The sequence below is a fragment of the Cyclopterus lumpus genome, chromosome 5 (genome assembly GCF_009769545.1).
Source record: "Cyclopterus lumpus isolate fCycLum1 chromosome 5, fCycLum1.pri, whole genome shotgun sequence".
Taxonomy (NCBI): Eukaryota; Metazoa; Chordata; class Actinopteri; order Perciformes; family Cyclopteridae; genus Cyclopterus; species Cyclopterus lumpus.
Window position 1 is genome coordinate 12073911 of NC_046970.1, and position 25549 is coordinate 12099459.

The window sequence follows — 25549 nt, forward strand, 5'->3', positions numbered from 1 at the left end:
CTAAGAGCAGCCACATCTATCCACCACCATCCCTGGGATTTTGCCGTGAATGATCTGCTGCTTGTCATTAAAGTAGAGCATGTTAATGGGGGACATCTTGGTCGGGGTACAGCAGGGCCCTGCAGAGCCTCGGGGGTTGGCGTGCTGCACCAGGTGGGTGTGCGGGTATTTCTGCATGAACATGTACTCGCACTGGCCTGAGCAATAGTTGGCTTTGTAGCGTTTGGGGGCAATGATCCAGTCCCAGCCAAACGCCTCGAAATCCACAGTCAGAGGGTAGCGACAGCAGCGAGACTCCGTGGAGTGCTCATCGCAGTCCAGGCCGAGGTTTCTCCGAGAGCGTTTGGTCGTCTCAAGAACTTTCACTTCCAGGAACGGCTGCTGGAATCAGGGGGAGGAGAGGCAGGACAGAGGGGAAGAGGTGGTTATAAGAGAACAACAACTTGGCCTACATATCAGTAAAGGAAGATACAATTATTTGACAAGAAGAAAACCTCTACAATACAAGATATAGCGGCGTAAATGGCACTTTATGTCTTAAAAGCAAATCGTATGCTTATTTGCTATTTTCTTTTAGGAAACAGCCAGTGTTTCCTTTTGCCCACTAAGGCTGTCACAATATCATATTGACAATTATTGCAACTAAAATAATTCATAATAAGGATATCATTGTGATACATTTGAAAAGAAAGATACCAATGGAGGACACATCGGCATGAACTGGGATCTAACCACCGATCCTATGATTGAAGGACGACCCGGATCTACCACTGAGCCAACACCTCTAAAACTCACTAATTATGATGTTGTGTCTGTTGTTTTAATCTGTGCACAAACTGAAGAGTAAATGACAAGTTGTGGTTTAAAGGGGAGTGAGGTACTGTTACTATTTCTTGACTAACAACAGTTAATTTGTCCATCCAGCCCTTCTGTGTCTCTACTGGTTGCCGGGCAACCTCACGACAATGTCAAGACTCTGGGAAGTTACAGCTCCCAGCAGTTATTTGCCAAGAAATAGTTACAGCATGTAAGTCTCCATAAAGCCTCAGAATGTTATTTTTACAGTCCTGTTAGTGGATTAAACAAAACAGCTAAGGTACAGAACGAACTGTTGATGCAAGACACACACAAACACCACACACACACACATATATATATATATATATACATATATATTGATTCATATAATTTTGAATACAACTGAAGTTGCATATTGAATTAGCTTTCTTACAAGTAAAGACACAAACACACATAAAGTCACATATTTTGTGCTCAACCCTTGTGTCAGCTGTTCTCACAGAAACTGGAGGACAAGCTACAAACATCTTCTGATACCTCAGTAGACTAAAGATGCCAAAGTACAGATTAAACTGCTTATACAAAGGGAATTAAAGTGTTAAGCATAATGCTGTGATTTCAGCATTATCTGACTGTTCATATTTCTGTTTTTTCATTAAAGGTGGACACTATGATAGCCTTAAGTTGAACAAATGTAAATGTCTTTTATAACAATTTGTAGATACGTTTACATAGTAAGTGTCTATTTTGAATCCCCTCAATCAGGTCTAGTTATTTTGTCGACTGGAAAAATAATTGAAGGTCCATCAAGTTGCTAAATAGTTTTTCTCCAAACTAAAACTTTGACAACTTGAAAGGAGCCAAAAGTGACAAAGACAAAGGAAAAGGGTTAAAATACATACTCATCTGATCTTTCACAAAAACATATCAATGAGTTTGTCATTTTTAAAGTTGGAGCACAATGTGCTTTGTAGAAACTGTCCTTTTCTAACATCGATGGCTGACTCTGTATACTTGGTTTGATACATGACCCAGCATGTCATCTGCAGGCTACCATAACCTTGACCTTTAGGCAAAGCAAGCAGATCAAATATTTTACTCCATCATGTTTGTTTTACAAAGCCTTCCTCTCCCCACAGCGATTCCAGCTGGGCTCGAGCACAGTTTTTGTGACGCATTCAAAAGAGGAAATAAGCTGAAAGGCCGTTGGGGTGAGACCATGTCAGCTTGGCCTTTAGGGCTTTTGTTGTAGAGAAAAAGACCCAGAGGATCAGGGAGAAGCAGAGTTTGACTCTTTCTTTGCTTGTTGTGAATCGTTTTATTTTGGTACGCTTGCCTGTGTTTTTCATCTTTTCCTTTTTTTTTGGTTCAAGAATAATATTGAACACTGCAGTGTGCTCAGAGTAAAGATATTTATTGTCCAAGACACCAGAGCTCACCTCTGATATGTGTTGTTAAGATGTGACCCAAATAATCACGTGGTAAATATCTGGTGTTGCTTAACTGGGATGAGTGGCCAACATAATTTAACATAGATGTTGTATGTAACTTTCAGTCGCAGTAACTTTAGGATATTTTACCAGATTGATGATTCACAGATGGTTTTGCTTTAAGTTTGAACTCATCCATGCAAACTCATTCCATACATTAGAATCAACCAAGTACATTTAAATACAAAACTAAACAAACAAACATAAAGCATCCTTTCAACAGGAGGCTAAATGATTCACAGCCTGAGGTGAAAATCTGCAAAGGAACGTCCAAAATATTCAGAGGAACATCAGGTTACGATCCATTCACATTTTGCAAGGAGTACAATATTTTCTTCTTGATCTTTTATTATAATTGTCTCTGCAAGCCCAATTTCAGTTTTTACCTTCACAACAATGTAAAGATGGTGCATCTGCACAGAAAATGTGCGTTATTCTTAAGATTTTTAAAAGGCAAATGTGAAGAATATGTGAGTGGTGAAGGCTGTTCAAAATAAAACAGCTGTTTTTTCTCTGGACTGAACTAAATATAGAGAGGTCATGACTGATATGTTCAAAATATAGTGCAGTGGTGATGGTATTTAGGTTTCCATCGACAATTTTGACACACAATAGAGCTCTACCTGTATTCCACCATGTAAAAACTTCAAAAATCTAAAGCTGTTCTCTTAACAGTGTGACTTTACAATTTAGGCTGTTGGAATGAATGCAGCTTTACAAAAACGTGTCGGCTGCAGGTTTGTTTTAAACAACAAGTGTAGCTGCTAGCTGCTTCGGCTGTGGCCCAAAACTTGGATTTTGATGTCAATAGGGTCACTATTTATTTCAACAGTCCATCATAGTATTTGCTATGCTTTAGTATAATGCAGATGGATGCTACATGATGTAAGACTGTCCCTTTTGTGAGGCTCATATCTCAACCACAGAGAAATATTTCCCTTTGTGCAGCAACTGGTTTTCTTTAGTTTCACTGTAATGTGAGATAAACACTTGCTTATGATGATGCCTGTAGACTCTGAAGTTGATTTTAAATTAAATAAGCAGTATACAAATATTCATAAATCTAAAACACAGCAGTGTACTTTTACTGGTTACAACAATTAGAAACTTTTTAAAAATTTGCTATGAAACCAAGACAAATTATAAATGATGCAAGACAAATATTGTAGGGCAACATCAAATCTAATAAGTAATGAATACGTCAGTATAGTAGCCTGTATTGCATCTTCACTAAATAGATTAATAAAGATGTGGAGAGAGAGAAACAGAGATTATATGCAGGATGACATAAATGCCATCCTTCTTTCTCTCTATGAATACTCGTTCAGTCAATTTTAGTCTCTAGCAAGAATTTGGGGCGACAGTCCTTGGATTGAAATATATAAAATAAATGTACATTTTCAGAAATGTGAGCTTTAAGAAAAGTGATTCCCCTCCTGCCCAGGGACAGGTCTGAGGGTCCTTACCAGCCCCTCTTCCCCAGGCTGCAGCGAAGTAACTGCCAGGTCATTGCCGCTCTCATCAAAGGCGTTGATGTCAATTCCCCAGTTGGTGTGGGGCTGTTTGAACCAGTTCTGCAGCACGTGCTTAAAGTCAATACTTTGCCAGTGGCCGACCCTGGAGTTGAGCTCTATCTTCAGGGAGCGGATACGGATGTGGCGGCTGCCCTGCTCCGTGACAGGCTTCAGCCGGAGGATCTGCAGGTAGATGGTGGAAGTCTGCTGCAGCGGTCGCAGGTACACCCACAGCTGGGCCTTCAGCACCTTGGTGAACATCAGTTTGGGGCTGAACTTGAAGAAGCAGCAGCTCGGCTTCCCGTTCACCTGCACCAGGGGCTCCGCTGTGGAAAAGAGGACAGTTACATTTATAAAAAGGTATTGGATATGCAGTTTATTGTATGCATAACACGATCAATCATCATCATCCTTCACAAAGCACTGAACACTGATCCAAGCGTGTGTCCAACAAGATACCTTTGTTGCATGTAGTTCTTTCTCTCCCCTCATTTCCTGTCAATTTTATTCTTTCATAGATTAAATAAAGGCATTTAAATGCATTTTCTAAAAAACATCTCATCATAACATGCATTTCACCTGAATGTGTTAGCTAAAATTAACCTAATTCACATTATATAGTTTTTATTTTGGCTCGATCTTTGGTGAGGGGCAGGTGGTGCTCTTTTCTGTCTGTTTGTGCAACATTGACTCCAAAACTCTTGGAGAACAAATGCATAATGCCTTATCAACTCAATGTATGTTCCCAAGCACATGACAATAAAGATACAACATTGCTGGTCCTGACTAAGCTAAAACAGAGATAGCTATATCCCATGCTCAGTTATTCACCAAAGGAACAAACAACGACTGTCTTCATTCATGTATTTTTAATAACTACAATCATATGCAGCCGCATAACTGAGATGGATCCTCTCTGATAGAGCCAAGCGTGGACTTGAAGAAGATAAAAGATCATTTACACCCAAAGAAACACAAAGAATCCACAAATCTCTCAGTTTTATGAGGAACTATTTAGTCGCTCATATTGACACAACAAATAGGAAAGTTGTATTATTGAAGTGCAAACTTTTTCCTTTATGATGCTAACAAATACTATATTCTGCAGGAAACAAGATACAGTACAATTATTGCAAGTTAGGACACTTTAACATCCAATTCTATTGTGTTTATGTTTAGCTTTAATCCATCACCTAACATTCTTTACTTTATTATAAGATGTTTAATTTTTTTTAATAGTTCTTCAATCACTCAACCTGATTCTGTGTAATTCATTCGCACCTCACAAAGAAACACACGTTGTATTGTGTAATAAAGTAGACATTCTAAAAGGTGTAGTTAAAAGTGTTTCCTTGACAAGAAAGTTATGGATGTGTCTTGCACACTGACCTTAAAGCCAGACACTACCACAGATCTGCACGTCTGAATTACACAAAAACTTGTTTTTGTGTAATTTTGTGTATTACTGAGCTGGATAATTCCAGCTCAGTAATACACTGCTGTTGTCAACACATGGGATGATATTGGTTGTTTTTTTCTCTGTCATGAATATTAATTAGGATTAAATCCAAGTCATTGACAGAAAAACAGGCACAATCCATAGCCCAGAGAAGATAATCCGTATCGGTCACAATTAGGACTGGGGTTTCTTAACTGAATGTGAACACTGGTAAACAGACTGCCATTCTCCGCCCAACTGCTCATTTTAGTTACATCTGCATGAAGGCTGCCTGTTATCACATGTGCACACGGTCCTTTGGTCCATTCAGTCAGGTTACATTTGCGATTACATCAAGGTTGATCTATTTGCATATTAAAACAAGGATCAGTAATGGTGGCCAGTGGCCAGATGGTAACCTTAGATTCCCCTGGGTCAATCGTAATGAAATGGTCTACCCCTTTATTACAAATAGCAAAATTAAAACATCTCAAGCTTTTTAGTGACTCACCCTTGTTGAAAATATATTTTGAGGTGTGGATTAAGGGTTATGTCAAAGAACACAAGCCAACTCCTAAAATAGGCAGATTTATTCCTGTCATGATCCTCGACTCTGGTGTTTCTGTGATTTGCACCACATGTCAAATCTGCTCATGGTTCATTTACATAGACCTCCATCTGATATAATGACATCCATCCATTGCATTCAAACATTCATTTCCATGTAAAACGTTCATTTACTAAGGAAATTTATTCTGCATCTATCTGGCATAATAATGTGCCAACTGAATACAATAGAATATCTAATCGGACCATTTTCTCTGAGCGTATTTGACATATTACAACTCTAGATTTTGCAAATAAACTGTCGTTTTTTGCCATTTAGCTTGCACAGTGTTGTCCTTCCTCTTTAGAATAAAAAGTGGATACAAAAAACAGTTTGGAACTGTCAATCATTGCTAAATTTGAGGTTGCTCAGGCAACCGGCAAATGCTTCCTGGGTCAAAAGGTTATTTGGCACCTCAGCCTAGTTAAGAAATGGGATCAGAGGTCAAAACCGTCAGCCTCTTTACATCTCAGGGGTGCTGGGGAGGGGCAGCCCTAATAGCAAGATTGAGTTTGAAGGTCAAGGTCGACCCCATGGCAATGGTAATATGTCTTTCCTCACAACACGCTTCTTTTTGTTTTTCATTCAGATTCATCTAAAATCTAAAAAGACACAACAGCACTGAAACAGCCCCAGTTTGTTTTTGTTTTGATTAGGGAGGAGATTCTCCAGCCAATAGTGGATTTGTTTATCAAACCTCAATTGGCCAGGAAGAACAGAGCACCAGGCTGTTTTCTTCTTTTTACACTAAACAAGTGTTGTAATGGGCGTGCATTGAGGGATATGAATTCACTGAGGTACAGATGGACTATCCATTAGAACAGTCCAGGGCGAATATTGAATAAGGGCCAAGCCAGGGACAGACGTGGTCCTTCAGCCTGTATTTCCAGGGACAGTCATTAGTGAGTGTAAATTATACAGTGTCTCACGCTGAACAAACAATATGTCAATGTTCCTTTTGGTGGGTTGCTGGGGTCACAGCAATTAACGTGGGTGGTGTTGTGTTTGCTCATCAGCACAAAACTGGGAATGAATGATTCTGCATTTTGCTTCGGGTTTACTCGTGATTACTACTTTTTGTTGTTTTTAATCGCTGCAGATGGGGACCGACACACACTAGCTCTTCCTTTGCAAACAGTTTGTATCGCTTTTGTTGAATTCTAGGAAGAAAAGAAAGAAACAATACACCAAACACAGCAGAGCTGAAATGGTTCAGCTTCTTGAGCAGAGACCTTTTCTTGAGGAGGAGTAAGTAATCTGAGAAGCAGGGCCCATACACTCAGGACCTCCATTATTAAACACACATGCACAACATATGAGCTACGTCATGTTAAACAATGACTGCATTGATAGGCAAAATCAATTTATGACTTTATAGATCCTTTAAGTGCACAAGTAAGAGGCAAGCCACAGAGGATGAATGCCTGCAGCTTAATTGCACCCCACATCTTGATAGCACTCCACTTGTGCAAAACGAGCAAAGCTAGCTTGTAAAGACATTTAATGCCTCGACCTGAACTAACTTTGCTCCTGCTGCCATAACACATTATTTTCAAAAGAGGTCATGATTTTACTGCAACTGCAGGACTGTTTTTATGGCTTAATTTCCTGAATAATTTGCTTAGTTATACTTCAGTTTTTCAACACTCTGATTTCAACCGTGCAGTAAGGATATGAACTCTGATTTTGCATTCAGCACCACCTACTGGAGCAACGACACCTCTTTCCTCGGGCAAACCTTTAGATGCAGATAGAAACTAGTCCTTATACAGAAATAATGCTCATTTTAATTAAAAAGTAAAGAACAAATAAATTTAAGTATGGACAGAGAATGTGTTTTTCCAAAGGAAACAGGCTTGTTTGCTTTTCCTCCTCATGTTCCCAGCCTACTTCATTATTAGAGCAGCTTATTTCCCTGTGGTATAATTGCAGCATATGCAGCGGATGAATTTTACTGCCAGCACGCAACAGGCCTGCAGGTGAGCATATCAAACATCTGGTGGACTCCCTGGGTACCTGTGTCCCATAGTTAGCGCAGAGCCTACTATACGTGTATATTAGGGGGAAACATATGTATATAAGAGTTTATTCACCATGCCATCTGTCCATTTTAATAAGCATTTAACTACGGCCTGTTTAAAAGTTAAATGTTCTAAATAATCAAATGCAGTAATGTTGAGCCAGTTAAAGAGTTGAAAACAGATGGAGAGGGAAAGTTAGGGTGCAGTTATACAATGAATAGTTAACACATGTTACCGGTGAGACTGCATTAATGTTGGCAGTATGGCAACAATGGTAAATGGACATTTATACATTTTTTATTTCCATTTAGAAGACATAGAAAAAAAGAATAGGCAGAATTCACAAATAATTTTATGAAGACTATCAACTTTAGCAACAAAAGGCAACCTTACAATACTTACTTCAGTTACAAGACCCCCAACCAATGATCATAACGTGATAGAATACATCAGAAAGCATAATAAATGAATTTAGGAGTTGAAAATTAGGAGCGGTTTCATATCTTTATATCAAAATGATTCAAGGCTCTTTGTTCAATGTCAGGCAGCAACAGTGAATGGTATTTGTGATGCATTAACTATAATTCATCACAAAATATTTATGAATTTAAAAGTGATCTCCACAGATCTAGCTCATGCTTCAAAACCAAAACATTAGAGTTCACTTCTTTATCCAAACTCTTGAAAGACCGTCACACTTTGTACATGTGCAAATCAGGTAAAAATCTGGACAAAAATGAGGCAGCGAGAAAAATGTAATCTATTGTTAATATCCAAATGGATAATGCAAAATGGTATAAACCAAAATTGGAGTTTCATTTGCATATATATATATATATATATATATATATATATATATATATATATATACTTTTTTTTTTCTTTTCTTAATGGGAAATGCAAATGTCCCATTTTGAGGGTGAGTGTGTGTTTGGGAGCCCTCATGTTGAATAAATGTGACTCTAGGGTATCCCCACGCACCTCAGCATATTAATCATCGTGACACGTTCACGACCCTTCTAATAAGACAGGGGCCACAGTGCACCCCCTCAAACATCCCACCCCACCCTAGCCCCACTCCCTCTTTGTCTCTCGGTCAGTCCCAAGGGACGGGAGAGGGTGGTGGGGGAGGCCTGGCTCGAGCTGGGGATGGAGATGAGGGGGGTGTGTGTGTGAAGTTAGACCCCCTCATTCAGAAGCCCTCCCTTGGGACAACGGCAGGCACAAGACTCCTATTAGGACTGAGCACAGTAGCCCCCCAGGAGCAACAAAAGACACCTCCTAAAGCTCCCTGTTCTAGCTCAGTGAACACACACATGGAAACATGCAACTACACACAAACACACAACATACACAAGCTCTAAACTGACTGTCTTCAGCAAACAGACTCATTGTCTTTAGTGTTGGGGTTATATGTGTTTCTATTGCGAGAGAAACGTCTGTGGGACAGCTCCAGCAGGACAGGGACGGATGATGAAAAGAGCGAGCGTGCAGTGAACTGCAATTAGGTGGACAGCTGGACAGCAGGAAGCATGCTGGGGTCTCACCGCTTGTGTTTATGTGCATCCACACATACATGCAAGACGTTAACGTCAGAGGACAACGTTCTGCTCTGTTTTAAAAAGTTAAATCCAAACTTTGATTTGATATTTTTTGCTTTTACATTTTGTACATTAAAGCAGATATTTAAACCAGACAGAAAGCTTCGGTGAGAATATGAACGAATACTAACATACGCACGTGAATTCAATGGGTATTTTTGTACTTTATTTAAAGGAAACATCTCTGCCATATCACAATCTCAGAGAAGACTAAACAGTTATTATATTTCAAGACTATCATGCACACTTGAATTGCATTTTAGCTACTGATCATTATGGTCCAATCAATATCAAGCCTGTACAAGCACAGAGAAAGTCTAACACAACTTGGCTCAAACTAACACTATTTAACGTTTGTTGAGGCAGCAGTTGTGACTTGATCATTATGAAGCACTGAAGAGGAAATTATCTTTAGTGTTCCGATTATTAATATATATTTCACATTTCTTGGGCTCAGATTAATCTTCACCAAGTTGACAGGCATCGTCCGCAAAGTCAAAACATACAGCAAACTAAAATGTTGTTGTTGGAAACGTATTTCTCTATCTGAAATACGTTGCAACATAACCATGTGATAGTATAGCCAAGTGTGTATGGCATTCAATTTGGCAGTGACCCTCTTATTATTGTTTTAGAAATGGCTGAAGCCCCAAGGCGAGGGCTTCAACAGAGACGTAGCTCAGAGGTGACTGATGGAAAACAGAAGGAAGAGAATAAACACTTGAGAGGTGGTTAGAATGTGGTTAGAATTTCAGAGAGTACTATTTAGAGAAACTTCCAACTCAACAGATCATCTCTTGATTTGCCATCTGTCACTGAACATTTCTTCAGCTATTTCACTGTTGAACGTGATACATCTGTTGACACATTTAAATAACCCGAAGACAGAATGTACACCTATTATTAACTTGCACTGCAAGGGAAGTAATATAGTTGCTTTACTGTAAACCAATGTTACAAAGTAAATCTGCAAAACCGTGTGACAGAAACCTGGTTGGTCTTCAACAGCTATGATTTTATCATCAGTCTAAGTCTTTTACTGCTGAAAGCAACATTATCAACAACAAGTGACCTACAGCAACACATACTGTATAAACAAAACACTGAGATTAAGGTTTGACCTCTGAGAAACACTTTACTGAGTCAAGGCCACTGATATCTTTGCATGTGATCAGTGAAAAACACTTATTTATCCACAACTACTTTTTTAAGAATTGTAAATTTAAACAAGAATGTATAATAACTTAATTGTCAATGTGACATTTTATGAAGAAAAACCGAGATTGACAGATCAATGAAACCAGAACAGGAACCAGGTCCAACTCTCCACAGGCCATCTGAGAAAAGCTCCATTAATTTATATGACAGTACATCTGTATTAAAAATCATTCAACAATGGCATTGAGCTGCTAAAACAATAAATTGCACGAGACATATTCTGCACTAATATCTGAAACCATATGATATCCTATAGATATTGATATATCTTATATAATAAGTAGTGAAGTGTAAAAGGTTTGTGGTTTTACCATCCCCTTACTATTGAGTACTGAACTATATATTCTTCCCCCAAAACATGTAAAATATTGAATATTGTGTATCTAATGTCTGAGATAATTTGTCTGTGATAACATGTGATTTTTTCATTGCAGAGGAACAGGAGGTTGATCTGAGTGCATTTATTGACAACAGCATGATCCTTCACTGGCTTCCCAAATTGTGAACACAGCAAATTGTGTTTGCTGAAATGAGGAACGACCAGACTTGAGGCACTGCTGCTGGGAAATGAGCTGACAAGTTTTGCCCCTATGGCAGCCAGACATCATACATGGCTTTTAAAACTTTACAGGCAAAATAATTCAAAAATAACTATCCTGTATATGCAGATGAAACCCACATGTATCTCTCACCCAGTGACAATGCAGTGTATTTAACAAATCAAGGATTAGATAATACAGATAGAGACAAAATGTATGTAATATTTTCTCTATTGAAACACCATGTCTTATAGCAGTCTAATAAACGCTCTCAGACACCAAACTAAACATGGAGAAGCCCCATTTCATTTGTATGCTCCATGGAGCTGGAACAAACTTATTTAGGACAATGAAGTTCAAGTAGGTTAAAACTAGTTTGTTCATCATCTTAAGACCATCCCCTCTATGCGTCTCTATTTGTCTGTTTTTATTTTTCTAATTCCATTAGTGTTTTTCATGTTGTTTTGTTTCTTGTTTAATGTCTTCTTGTGTATGAACGGTGGCTAAATCAGTATATCTGATCAGTATTGATGCATTTATTGTGACTCAATCTGAGAGTTCTCTCAAACTGAGCGACCAGCCATAGACTGTAGATAGGTGGACGGAGTCATCACGATGTCCCCTATTGGTTTATGAACTACGGTTTTAAAGCCTAGAGTTAGAAATTCACCAGTTTGGCTTTTGGCCTTCGCCATCTTGTTTGTTTTATTAGTGACATAAAAGGGTGGAGCTAAGTACAGTGAGGCTAAATAAGGTGGCGAAGAAAACAAGGACAACTCCTAAATCTGACAACACCGTGGTAGTGACCTGTCAATCACTAGGTAGCCAGCCACTCCCTAAAGCATACCCTGCTTTATCATCTATTTTACACTAAATGGTAGCCTAATTTACTAAATGAACATCATGCTGCATTAAACAAGATTAGAAACTAGTGATTGAAACCATAAAGTCACTTATAATGTTTACTGAGGTAATAAATCAAGAGACCTTATGCAATCAGACTTATTTTACAGTCACTCCCTGATGGCTATTATAGAAAGAATGAATGTTTAAGGCACTTCTGCATAGGCTTAACTTTCCAGACCTGGAGGTTGCCCCTTGGGCACCAACAGGTCAGAATTGCTTTTCCAAAATGTGTGCTTTAATCTAATACTCACACGTTGACCACTGATTAGTTTCATCACTTTAAACACTCAAAAAAGGTGCCATATTTCTGGAAGTATTTCTGTTTGAGCGCACTTTGTTAGTGAAGAGAATCCCTGAAATCACCCAAATCTGTCAGCGTCTTAGCCAAGTGCTCTCGAAAGACAATGTTTTGTTTATTGTTACCAACCCTCCCTTTAGGAAGCAGCATTTACTCCTACACTTTTATTTCCTAAGCAACGTGAACATATTGTTCCCTTTATGAGCTGGGTTGTACATTATATAAATCAAACTTGGCTCTTGTCCCTAAAGAAATCACTTCGACTGTGCATTTTCCCTAATGAACTCCCTGGGGTGATGTGGGTATGGAAAGTGGAAATACAACCACAGGCGATAAATACAGCGAGAAGCTGCTCACCAGAAAAGAGGTTAATTAAATTTTGATGTAGATAATGATGAGGTAATCCACCGTTAATTGTGCTTCTATCCGACACAGTGGCTCCCTCATGGGATCAAGCATTATAGGCCATGCAGCATTTCCTTTGCTTAAATGCCTCATAGATTTAATGGACTCTTCCATAAACTGATCTTTAGAAGCTCCTTGCACACGACCACACAGAGCCTGAACGCATCCATCAACAATAATCCCCTCAATGATCTCCATTTTATCTTTTTACTCCCCTCCTTTTCCTCCTCCTCACTCATGTCCCTACACAGAGCTTAATTACTGGTGTGAAGTAATTATTTCCTTTATTAGTGAAACGTAACATCTGTTTCAGGTCTTTTTAATTGTACCTATAAAACCCTTGCATAATTTCTGTCCCTGGGCTGCTTGTTGCTCCCTGTGGACTACCCCACCCCCTGCCCCCGACCCGCAGCATGAGCTGTGCTGCACCTAACTCGATGACTGTCTTTGAAATCCTTTAAAGGACCAACACGGAGCGCACCAATGCTCATAAGCAGTAAAAAGATTGTCTTTTCTTTAACGAGGCCAAAAATATGTTTACACAGCCATGTCTCCAAACTGACATTAATGCAGTCTTACAACTGTTCTCTCAACTTCTCGGTGTATTATTTTTGGTAATGCATGCATTAATTCCAAACCAACATATTTTCAAATGCCAAGAGAAAAGACCGGCTGAAGGGACTGGTACACGGGAGCGTGGGAATAGGGGAAGGAGGGTGAAAGGAGTGAGATTCCTGAGGTCCTGGGGAAATTTTGTCCCTGTATTAATAGACTTTGGTCCCTTTGAAATTTTATTAGCCATAAAGTTGACAGTATGTTGTGCAATTTCTACAGACCTTTCTTTCTTAAGTTTTTACTTCTTTTTAAACAAACCGGTCATGCCCCCCAGTGTCCAAACAATTCAACACCAAAGTTTATCTTTCCCTCAACTGATGCCAGCAACTACACAGGGAGAACAGGTGTCATCGTCAAACTGAGACCTCCATGGAATAAATAAATCTATAAAAACCTCACATAGTCATCAACTTCCATCAAACACTGGCCAGTGAGTCGGAAACAGTCCGACTTCTGCTGCTCTGTCCTTTTAGCGCTCTCCCTCTTAATTTTTATGGTTCCTGCACCTTCAGGAAATGACCCTTTTATAGGGTCAACACTATAAAAGACTTGTTTTTTTGTGGGAGTGGTTAGTGGATGAGTGTGTGTGTGTGTGTGTGTGTGTGTGTGTGTGTGTGTGTGTAAGTATGTGGTGGGGGATAAGTGTTCAAGTTACTACCGGTTCGTCTTTGCTGCCAAAGAAAGAGACCCGATGAGGTTAATAGTCTCCTCTTCCAATATATCACATAGCTGTGAACTCTGTGACCCTTTTTGTCAATAGGAGTACTTTTCTCTGGAGTGTGTGTGTGACTGTGAGTGTGTGTGCCTGAGAGAGCATCCTCATGTGCCTACACAAGTGTGCACATGTGGAAATTTGTACATTCGTACTTTTACATGTATGTAGATGTTAATTTTTCAACTCAACAGTTGTGTAAGCCTGTGTGCTTGGACTGAATGGGCCTCATTTAAAGAGGATTACATAATCATATCAGTATACTTGCTAATGTTAGCCTACACACAAGCATGATGAAAAAGATAGAATTGTGGGTATGAAATAGTTTTACAAAGTGAGAAGTTTCAAGAATAGCTGAATGGCCATAAGAAATGTTTTAAATGTGAAGTTATTTATGTCTAAATCTCAGTTTTCATTCATTAAAAAGGTAACTTTTTCCTTACAGATAGTCACTCATTACCTATGTTTTGGACACACTGCTATGAAAAATGTAAACATTAAATATAGGTTCAAAAGGAAGCTAACTGAGTGCTGCTCTCTGCTGGATTCTCTCTTACAATGTAAACATTATTAAAAATGTCACAGAACAGAAATTACGTTTTCTCAAAGGCAAGCTCATGCATTATAGGCTTTTCATAAACAACCTAAATGAAAGTCAAGAATATTCGTATAGTCGACAAAGGTGCCTCTTCTCTGTATATTGTTGATGATGTGCTCTGGCAGGAATGTTTTTTAGTATTCAATGTTGCTGGAGTATTTTATGGAACAGTGTGCTGTTAATCAACATCAGAACATACACACAGAGACAGAGAAAAAGGCAGGAGCAATGTGCCACTGAGAAGACGGTCTGCTCTAAATGTCCTGGACAGGTGACAAATGGGAGACTAGTGGGGTCAAATCCTCACCCCACCTCAGGCAAAACTGAGTTCCAAAATACACACTACGCACGCATGATTACCCACATAAATAAACTTATAGAAACAGCTAATATGTTAATGCAATAGATTTGTTAATACTAATCGACACTCGTTCACAATGTTGCGCGAGGAAATGACCCTGATAAACTGCTCCAAACTGACTCATTTTTAATGCATGAACAGCGAGCGGAGCGGTTACCTACACAACACACTACATTGAGAGAGATGTTTTAGTGCCGCACTATGATATAAATAGCTGTACTTTTCCATGAAATTTCATAGTAATTAGAGACCAGGAAGCATGGACCCTCTCAACCCCCACTGCGGCACCCACGTACCTTGAGTGAATACTAAGAAGCAACTCTGGCACAGGTCCAGTTCAGTATGTACTGTGTGAACCCACATGGCCCATCAAAGGCAGTGTGCACGAGCGTGAAAGGGTGATTGGGTTTGAGGTGCGCAGGGAATAGTGTTTGAAGTCCTCCTTCTATCAGAGAGATAGAAAAGGCACTTTTAATCCTGTGAGATCACTAAGGCGCCACAGGCAAAAAGAGATGCACTCATTCTCTCAACTCTTCCATGAGTACCGGAGAAAAAGAAGAGGAAGGAGAGAGGGGGCTGACAGGGAGGAAGGTGGGGGGAGGGTGGGGGGAGGTAAAGGGGAGGGGGTGAGGGGTGAGAGAGAGAGAGAGAGAGAGAGAGAGAGAGAGAGAGAGAGAGAGAGAGAGAGAGAGATGGCGAGAAGGAGCAGATGATAAAAACTGCAGCTGACGTAAAGAGATGAAGCAAACAGAGCAGAACAGGAAGTGCTGTAACATGACAGATACAGCTGTAATGTCAGTCATTAGCTCCTCTGGCTGGCATGAGGCCGTTAGAAATATGCAATTAGCCAGCGTCATGCATAACTTTTCTGGCTTGAGAAGGTGTCAAATCGCTTTGAATGGTGTGTTGTGTGTGAGTGAGTCCGTGCAGAGGACGGGAAGCAAATGTCAGAAATGCCCTTTGAGGATATTGTTGATTTCACTTGTAATGTGAAGATGAGTGTGTTAAGCATGCAGAGTTTCATCTCATCTGTATTTAGAGGTGGAGAGGAAATAATCATTAATGTAGAATTGATAGAGAGATAACATCAAGTTATTATAGTTATAATTATATTCATTGTCAGCATGAATGCATACATCCTGTGTGAGTGAGCCAGTGATATTAATGGAAAACAGATGGCGATACTGTAGATAGATAGATAGATAGATAGATAGATAGATAGATAGATAGATAGATAGATAGATAGATAGATAGATAGATAGATAGATAGATAGATAGATAGATAGATGCTGACTCCTTCAATTCACCTGCAAGATGTAAGACATCAGCTGTGAACCATTTCTCTTTCGATTTTTGCAAGCCGAAGTTTAAAAAAATAACAGTTAAATGCTTTGTGGTGAAATAGGAAGGACAGAGATCAAATTCAGATGATATTTGAGCCTGCAGTTAAGTGAAGGTTGATTGGCAGTAATCACAGATAATATGTTGAAATATACCTACTACCATGCCAACTATAGAGATAGATAGATATATAGATATATAGATAGATAGATAGATAGATAGATAGATAGATAGATAGATAGATAGATAGATAGATAGATAGATATTATAATGAGGTATTAATAGTTTCAGACAACACATGAGGCGCATAGGCATAATCTTTGTTCACTCAAGGGGTAAAAAAAACAACGATTATTTGGTGTGTGTTTTATCCGCCTTAAGCAGAATATATTACGTGTGTAAATGTTGTTGAACCCCGCGATTCGCCAGGAAAAGGTCACACACTCCCCTCGACCTTAAGTGATTCTCTGTCTTTGTGTACTCGTGGTGAAAAAAAAACGAGCTGCGCCCATAAACTTCGCATTTAAAAGGCAAGTGCGGCCGAGGGGGGCCGCTGCATGAGGGGAACAATAGCAGCTTTTTGGACACACTTTTTCTCACTGCGATGAACAGCAGGGAAACCGGTAGAGCCTCCTATAAAAGACCGATAGAGCACAGCTGCCAGGGTTCAACAGTAATTTTATAAAATGTCTCCAAGGGGCCTGCCTGCGGTTTATCTCTGGATTTATGGGAAATTATAAGCGGGCGAGCAAATTGTTAGAGAGGCAATAACCAGGGAGCCTCACGACGTGATCATAACTCCAGAATGCAGGGCCTTTATGCAAAATAAGACATACAAGGATGAAGTGATGCAACTGCCGATCAAATGCTGCCCTGTATAAGAATAATGCACTTGACATTCACACGGGTCCGTCATGCGTTTACTCCCCGTCAAACACACTAAAAGCATCTAAAAGAGGACAAGTTTGAACATGACAGCACGTGGACTGAGGAGCTAAATACTAGACTACTACTCCAACAGGGCTTAGACTTATATTATCATCATCACTATCACCATCACCATCATCGTCATCACCATCATCACCACCACCGTGAAAACAAAAGTTCATCAGGCCACATTAGAGCTGTCTGTTTCAGTGACGAGGCTCTTTCTTCTGCTGATTATTGATTTATCAGCATCACACGTAATCCCTATTTTGACAGCAGTGGCCATCAGCTGACCCATTTCTATAATATTAATAGTCCGCTTTAAAGTGGACCCTCATACTCAAAAAGTCTGGTCACTGACCACTGGCCACGGAGCAGGCCTGAGTCACTTGAACCTATCTGCTCCGCAATTACGCGCATGACGCATTTGGAGAGAATATTGTTGTAAACTATTACTCACGCTCAGAGGCCATGGTGATCACGGACTCCGTGGTGGCGTGGTACTCATCCTCCTCCATAAACTCATCCTGGGACGACGCGTCTCCCTGGAAGTCGTGATGGTCCAGCAGCTGCTGGAGCGGAGGCGCCTTGGGCAGCAGCTGATTGACCACCTCCCGGCTGATGTTGGGCGCCTGCTTCAGACGCAGCTTGCTCAGGATCTGGGACTTGATGGTCTCCAGTCTCAGCACTTTGCTCTGCTCCCTCCAAACACAGGCGGAGCACTCATGGGAACCAGCGTCCTCGTCCAGCAGGGACAGCCCGGCATCCGTGGGTGTCTCGCTGGCAGAAGGCAGCAGCAGATTGGGCTCATCGCTCCCCGACTGTCCTAGGGAGATGAGCACCATTAAGCACAGTAGGAAGTTGTACCTCGGCATGACGATGCGTGGACACCAGGCAATGCAACTTTTTCTTTCTGATTCTTGTCTGTTCACGCGCTATATCCCGTTATACCCCCTCTCTCGGATGTGCGCCTCTCCTTTCCTTACCCTACACGAGGCAAGGAATCAGTGACATGCATCTAATCCAATACGATCACCTCAAAGTTGCTGATTTTGGCAGCATGGAAGTCTTTGCAATCAATTTTCCAAAAAAAAGTAGGTTCCAATGAGTCTCGGTGCAGGCTGTTTGGATTGAAAGTGAACAAATTACGTGTCTGATGAATGCAATGCCTGCTCACGTGTAGTGCAATGGCTGTTTTGGGGTCTTCTGTACAATTTAGTCCATGGAGGTGTGTAAATGTTCAGAAGTGTCACTGAAAAATGTGCAAGTGCGGTCAAAAAGGGGCTCTTTATATATCTCAGCTGCCCGGTGTCGTAATCCGTCTCCATTGGCTAAGATTGCAACAAAAGGCTTTTAGGTCTGTCACCAAGTCAAGAGGGACAGAGCGAAGGGAGGGTGCACTCACTGTTATGAGAGTATAAATGTTTTACAGTGCACAAACAATGTCTCACATTAGAGATATTGCCCAATTAGGTTATTATGATGATGACATAATACGGCTCATTGCGCCTGTTGTTACAAATGGTTTATTATGGTGTAAATTGAACATGAACTGCATGGACCAAACCCATCCCATCCACTTCTACATCACATGAATCTATACATTTACGATGCATTTTAACAAGAAACCCACTAATGAGGAATATTCACGAAGACCAGATGGTTAGATGCGGATTATTAAGTTGCACGAGCTTGTCCGATGTAGGGCTCTCTAAATTCAGCCTCAACGTGTCTGTGTAAACCAGGAAAGTAATAACTGGCCTGTTCAGTTAAAATCAAGGGCTCTAAAATACACAAGCGTCGTTTTAAGAAGGCTGCATCCCATTCTTATAATAAAATATGTTTAATAGATTAATTTGTATGTTTAATAGATTAATTTAATTGAGCAGGTCTGCTCGTATAAAGACAGTTTAATAAGCATATACGGCTGCTGACATTATATTTGCACTGATCAGTGTAGGTGGTATAAGACTTGTGAACATTTCACATTTGTAATTGTTTCCTGAGGAATTATGGGTTGTAGAATCTAAAGTCGTCTGTGTGTCATTTGATCTGTAAACCCACAGTATGCCAAGACATAGGACCTGAACGAAATGTTGCCCAACTTCAAACCACTGAGAGTTGGTGTATTCATGACTAATTATCTACTTATTTAAAGCTTGGATATTTCTGGAACTGATTTCTTTATGTACACATTTTACTTCACGGAGCAATGAGCCGCCTACACTCAGTAAACCATCACTGACCCACTAGTGTCATCTACTGGAGGGAAACACAGCTGCAGGATCGTTCATTCTTCAGTTATTAGTTATGTGCTGCCTTTTTCATTGTTTGTTGCGGTCCGATTTAGGTACTTTATTGTGAAACAGGTCATCATTTAGCTTAAGAATATAACAGTATTACATCTTTATAGATCAAATATTGATAGCAGACGTAAATGAGGATCAAGCATTGACTGTTGTCTCTTCATGTTGTTAAGGTGGAGCTTCTCAGACATTATTACATGGGGACACTTTTGCTGCTGTTTGCTCACATTCCCTTCTGTCCACTTTGGTGAAAGGAATCAAGTCCCAATTAAGTATCACTTCACTGCTGACCTGAAACTTCTTCCAAAATAAATATAGTTTGAGTGACAGAGTTTACCAGTCTTAAATGAAATAGATCAAAACCATATGCTGAGTCCTCAAAGGAAAAGATAACACACGTCTTCACTGTCTGTATGTTTATAAATGCAGATGGAATGTGAATAATCAATATACAATTTCACAACGGGCTGCACAGTGGTGTAGTGGCTAGCACTGTCAACTCCACATCAAGAGGGGCCCGGGTGCGGGTTCTGGGCGGTCATTCTGTGTGGAGTTTGCACGTTCTCCTCATGGTAGCGTGGGTTCCCTCCGGGTTCTCCGGCTTCCTCCCACAGTCCAAAGACGTGCAGATTAGGTTAATTGAACTTTAAAATTTCCCGTAGGTGAGAATGTGACCGTGAATGGTTGTCTGTCTATGTGCCCTGTGATAGACTGACAACTTGTCCCTGCCTTCGCCCAGCTGGGATCGGCTCCAGACCCTGAATAGAATAAGTGGTTTGGATAATGGAATGGAAAGTTCACAACGTAACAACACAAAAGCAGAGTTTAGAATAACAACCTCCATTCAATGCACCAAACCTAAACATGAGTACTGAATCTCACCCTTTCAGCAGTGGAAACTAAGTGCATTTACTCCCGTACAATGTGTAGGTAATTGTATTGTAATGTATGTACAATGAATATTAAGCTTGAGCCAGAAACATAAAGCCAGCTTAGCATAAAGACTGGGAACAGTAGAAAGCAGCTAGCTGGTCCACACCATAACATTGATGCTTGCGTTGTTTTTTTTTAGATGAAGATAGAAGTTACCAATCAAGTCTGGATTTGCATTGCATATGATTAGCATCAGATACTGCTGAACAGATGCAACAACGGTTATGTTGTTTAAATGTGTTTATAGATATGAATATGGGACCATGTATACAGCCTCATCCAACATTAATCAAGTGAGGTCCTGGGAGAGGGATGTCATATGTGTACATATTGTAAAGACCTCTGAGGAAAATTTGTAATTTGTGATATTGGGCTATACAAAATAAACTGAATTGAATTGAATTGAATTAACTAAGAAACCAAGAAATTCCTACCAGAGAGGAAGCCTAATTTCTGAGTCTGAGGTCACCGTTTCAGGAGCTGCTGGACTTTCTGACCGTCAATCCAACCTTTTGATGCTGAGCATCTGTCCAACGATGAGCTGTAAAGTATGTTGTCTATATGCTCTTTCATATGAATAAAGGCAATCAAACAGCCAACTCTCAAGTCACTCTATCCACCGTGAACATGTGCACGTCATTCAATTTTGTTTTTCAATGAAGGCATTTTGACATAAATAACAGGTGAATATATAAATTAATGATGGCTTGATTCCATTCAGCTGCTTTGGTTTCATGGTCCTGGTGTTGTTCATGCTGGCTTACTGTCACACTGTAATGGCTTACCTCAAATACAACTGTGCCATCGTTAATGTTATTAGTCACACCTTTGGCTGAGTACTGAATGAGTGGGCTTGTATCTGTAGAACCACACAGACATAACAGATCCAAAAAGGTATCTTTTTGGATCTGTTACACTGTGGACCAAATATTATATAATGTAAATAGAAGTTCAAAGTATTTTTCATTGTCGACAATGGATTTATGGGTGCTTTCAAATATTGTTGCTTAGTGAATTTGTGTTTAGAAGTAAGAAAGAAAGTATTACACTGACAGTATCACAAAGTCTGCTTATTTCAATTATTCTGTGAAATTAAAACTCCAGAGGTCTGTATGTTTTCATCAATAAATCAAATAGGGAAACTAGAAATAGTGTGCATCATTTTATAGACATTTCCCTAATTGCCCCTAATTTAGCATTTGTTTTTTAATTGCAACCTTTTTTATTTCCTCATCTACTTCATGTTACATGACTTGAAACGCGCCAAGGTGCTTATCTGAACCCTAAAACAAACTTTAAAAAAAAACTGTCAACAGTTTACAAATACTGATCTTTGCCTTCTCTCTGTGTGACTGTGTGGGCGGAGTGAGGGCGGAAGTTAAAGACAGTTTGGTCCTCGTGGATCTCCGTAGGCCTGGGCGTCGGCAATACACTTCACTCACTGCTGCTGCGTAGAAAACAAAACAGCAAACGCCTCTTCACTCAGGGAGCGCGGAGGTGTTTCTTACATAAACGAAAACTTAATAAGTAAACAACAACATGCATTCAGTCACGCTGGACAGCAGTGGTTCGCCAAAGAAGCGGACGTTATCTCGGGGACTGAGCGAGGATGAGTCGCTGCGCAGCATTATAAAAGAGGTGGGAAATCACGGCGTCATTGCTAACTGTTTGTGTCGAGACAGAAAGCTAACGTTAACGTCGCGTTACCACTCAGTATCCGGACGTTTTATATATTTAACGTCAGCAAAGTAGTCGATGAGAATCTCGGCCATTTTTCTGGACTTTTTAAGAATGAGCAACGACTCAAATGGACTATTGGGCCTGTGGCTCCAGTTCACTTCCTCGTCAGTGACGTTAGCTCGTTGTGTGACTGCATGTGATGCTATTTCACCTACCAGAGGTGTGGTTTTGTTTTGTCTCCTTGTCAGACCGAAAGTTCATCCAGACGTCTGACACGAAGCGACAGTCGAGCAGGCACCCTGAAGAGGCGGACTGACAGTCAGGTAGGACCCAGATAACATGAACGGAAGCCAGGAATGGACAGAAAAATCAAAACTCCTGTACATTGTTTTTTTCTCTAGCTAATCAAACATCTCCGTGGTCCTATGATTTCTCCAGTTTGTCTCTCAATACGTGTCATTATTATTGACGTGTAGTAATAATAATAAAAATAATAATACAAAAGCAGTAGTGACACTTTACTCAAGTACTGTGCTTTGCACATTTTTGAGATACTTGTTTTACATGTTATACTATATATAATGATACTCCATTATACTTCTACTCCATTACATTTCAGAGGGAAATAGTTGAACTGTTTACACCAAAAGCTGACAATTATAGTCAGATTAAGATTTTGATAGAGATTATATCATAATCATATAAAAACGTTGTTGTTTATTCTTTTTATTTTTTATGTTATTACTTCATTAAACCTCAAAGCCCCTCATATTTCTCTTGTGGCTCTTTAGAGTGACCTTCTAGGTCAGAAACCACTGGACTTCAATAGCTCCACCTCAACCAGTTACAGTAGTTAAAGGCTGCTTACATATTGTTGCATTAGTATTAAAAATCTAATGTAATATATTATCATATATCAGTTACAAAGGGCAAATCATCAACCTAAGTACAATGTTAATGAAGAGCTTATATATATATATATATATATATATATATATATATATATATATATGTGTATATGTAGTGTTTTGTTGGATTAGTACTTTAACTAAAGTAAAGGATCTGAATACATCTTCCTGCACTTAATAGACATAAACTTAAGCTAGGTTCTTATATACGCCATTATGTCTGGTTGGTTTCTCATTTCACAAAGGCTGTTTTTAAATGTTTTTTTCGAGAAAATCCAAATTTGCATTCAGTCACCTTGTTGGTACAAGGTGTATACCTGGATTAAAAGCTTAAACTTTGACTTCATACGTGGTGCATCTTTGAAAAAATCTCTTTGTTTGGCATTCTTCTATAGGTACTACTGTGTGTAAAGGCAATGAGTCTGATGCAAATATGGCTTCATAAGCTGATGTTGCATCAAATGCTGTGACCCATCATATTCTATGGCCTAGTTTGGAGTGTCAGCCATATTGCCACTGCAAATGTTTTTTTTTTTTAATTCCTAAACCGCATATACAATACTTTGAGAGCTGTTATCAAACATGGTGCTATATAATCTTTGTATGAGGTGACAAATTATGATAGCTGCGAGTGTGGTGGATAAAAGTCTGTTACTTGGAATTGTGACGCTAGATTATGAACTATGAAAATAAAATAAAAACAAAGGGGTGACCTAATCTGTTCTCTCCAGACATACCGAGAGATTACAGTTTCTGATAGCAGTTATTAGAAGTTTGACCCCATCTAAATATTGTAGAGGCACTGCTATCACACGGAGTATGTGATAAGGTATGATTAAACATTAACGTTTGCGTTCCTTATTGGGTCTCAGAATTTAGTGCAACACCCTATTTTAAATGTTTCCAGTGTTTCATATTAAAAAGTAATCCCAGTAACGGAAACAAACTACTAATATTAATTGAAGCAGAAAAACGTGTTCAGTAATTCTTGTTTTCTAAGGACTCATAACTTCACATATTTACAATAGTAAAGATTTTCAAAATGTACAGAAACTTATATATCACAACACATATCTGAACATTGCTTTTCTTATGGCTCATGGATCTTAAACGAGCCAATACCAGAATCCTGCAACACATGGTACTTTATGAAGCTCACTGATGAATTAAACAATTTCCAATGTGACCTTTTAGAACATGCTTCCCTTATTTCACTTAATTAAAAATACTTGCGCATTATTTACCAACAAATAAAAAAATTTATTCAATGATTTTTTTCAGCAGTCAGACCAGGACCTCTACATGGGACTCCCAGACATGGTGAGTATTTCTTACTGTTATTATGACAATTATTACTATTTAAAGTATTGTTCACTGTTCTGTGAGGTCTAATGGATCACTACAGTGATGCATAATCTTTTGCATATGGAGGGATTGTCGTGCTTCCCGATGAGGCCTCCTACTGATGCCTCTGAGAGCTTACTAAACACTTGTCCACCCACTGATGGGCATGCGTTACTCTAAATTGGCCCACACTGATTTGTAACTGTGTCTGTGGTGCAGCTGGAGCTGCAGGCCAGCTATGAAGAGGTGGTGCAGGAGCTGCGTGGGCTGGAGGTCGAGCGAGAGACTCTGTTGTTCCAGGTGGACGTCCTGCAGGACACGCTGGAGGGTGTTGAGGAGCTGCTGGCGGAGGCCCAGAGGGAAGCTGGACAGGCTAGTTTGGTACGCCTCACCAGCACTGAAACGCCACTGAAATTACAAACCTTTAAACACTTCAGCAATATATAAACTTCTTTTTAGTTTTCAACCTCTCCAGTGAGAAGTTTGTTTTTGTTCCTTGATCAAACAACGTATGACACTGTCAAACTGTTTTTCTTTGCACTTGTAGGATTTGGAACGAGAGAGGGAGGCCAAAAGGAAATTGGAGAGCATGGTCTGCTCTCTGATGCAAGAGGTGAAAAGATTAAAAGAGGTAACATTCGGAAGGAGGGTGGGGTGGTCAGATTCTTAGGAGTTCTGACAGTAATGAATACTTTAGTGAATAAATACTTTTAAAATTGAAATACCACTGAATTTGTAGCTTTGAAAAAGTACCATTTACCTTATTTTATATGGTTTGGACTTCTCCCCATGACTATTCCAGAAAGGGGATTTAAAATAGTGTTATTCTTTTCAATAAAAAAAAAAAATCCAATATATAAAAAGCTATTATAACCTAAAATCAGGTTGCTCAAATTTATCTGGTCGATGGTATCATATCATGAACACATATTAAGTTGTCTACATTGATAATAAATAACAAGCATATACTAACTAAAAGTGGATTATAA

The 25549-nt window shown here is 39.6% G+C and overlaps 2 protein-coding genes across 5 annotated transcripts in view; one reads left to right on the forward strand and one right to left on the reverse strand.

The window, feature by feature from the left end:
- On the reverse strand, window positions 1-22603 carry LOC117730759 (growth/differentiation factor 11-like). Of its 2 annotated transcripts, XM_034532723.1 has the most exons (4): window positions 22524-22603; window positions 17850-18215; window positions 3755-4128; window positions 1-381 (listed from the first exon to the last, which is right to left on the reverse strand). In XM_034532723.1, exons 1-4 carry the CDS (start codon window positions 22567-22569, stop codon window positions 1-3), a joined length of 1167 nt encoding a protein of 388 aa, XP_034388614.1. In that variant the 5' UTR covers window positions 22570-22603. The 2 variants fall into 2 exon arrangements, with proteins under 2 accessions (XP_034388614.1, XP_034388613.1); XM_034532722.1 differs by lacking the exon at window positions 22524-22603 and having other exon boundaries at window positions 17850-18264.
- The window catches only part of si:ch1073-456m8.1 (leucine-rich repeat flightless-interacting protein 1), a 6459-nt gene continuing 2945 nt past the window's right edge, over window positions 22036-25549 (forward strand). Inside the window, exons 1-5 of one of the 3 annotated variants that reach the window (XM_034532724.1) lie at window positions 22036-22266; window positions 22557-22631; window positions 24498-24536; window positions 24780-24941; window positions 25108-25191. In XM_034532724.1, the coding sequence (XP_034388615.1) occupies window positions 22168-22266; window positions 22557-22631; window positions 24498-24536; window positions 24780-24941; window positions 25108-25191 (459 nt within the window). In that variant the 5' untranslated portion in view covers window positions 22036-22167. The remainder of the gene's footprint in view (window positions 22267-22556; window positions 22632-24497; window positions 24537-24779; window positions 24942-25107; window positions 25192-25549) is intronic. The other 2 variants (XM_034532726.1, XM_034532725.1) reach the window with 2 other exon arrangements.

Excerpts from the sequence above, each read along its gene's own strand:
- LOC117730759 (XM_034532722.1), bottom strand. The coding sequence starts at position 18,264 with ATGCCGAGGTACAACTTCCTACTGTGCTTAATGGTGCTCATCTCCCTA. Across the intron at positions 4,129-17,849 it reads GATCACCATGGCCTCTGAGC|CGGAGCCCCTGGTGCAGGTG; the intron begins GTGAGTAATAGT and ends TCTTTTCCACAG. Across the intron at positions 382-3,754 it reads AGCCTGGGGAAGAGGGGCTG|CAGCCGTTCCTGGAAGTGAA; the intron begins GTAAGGACCCTC and ends CCCTGATTCCAG.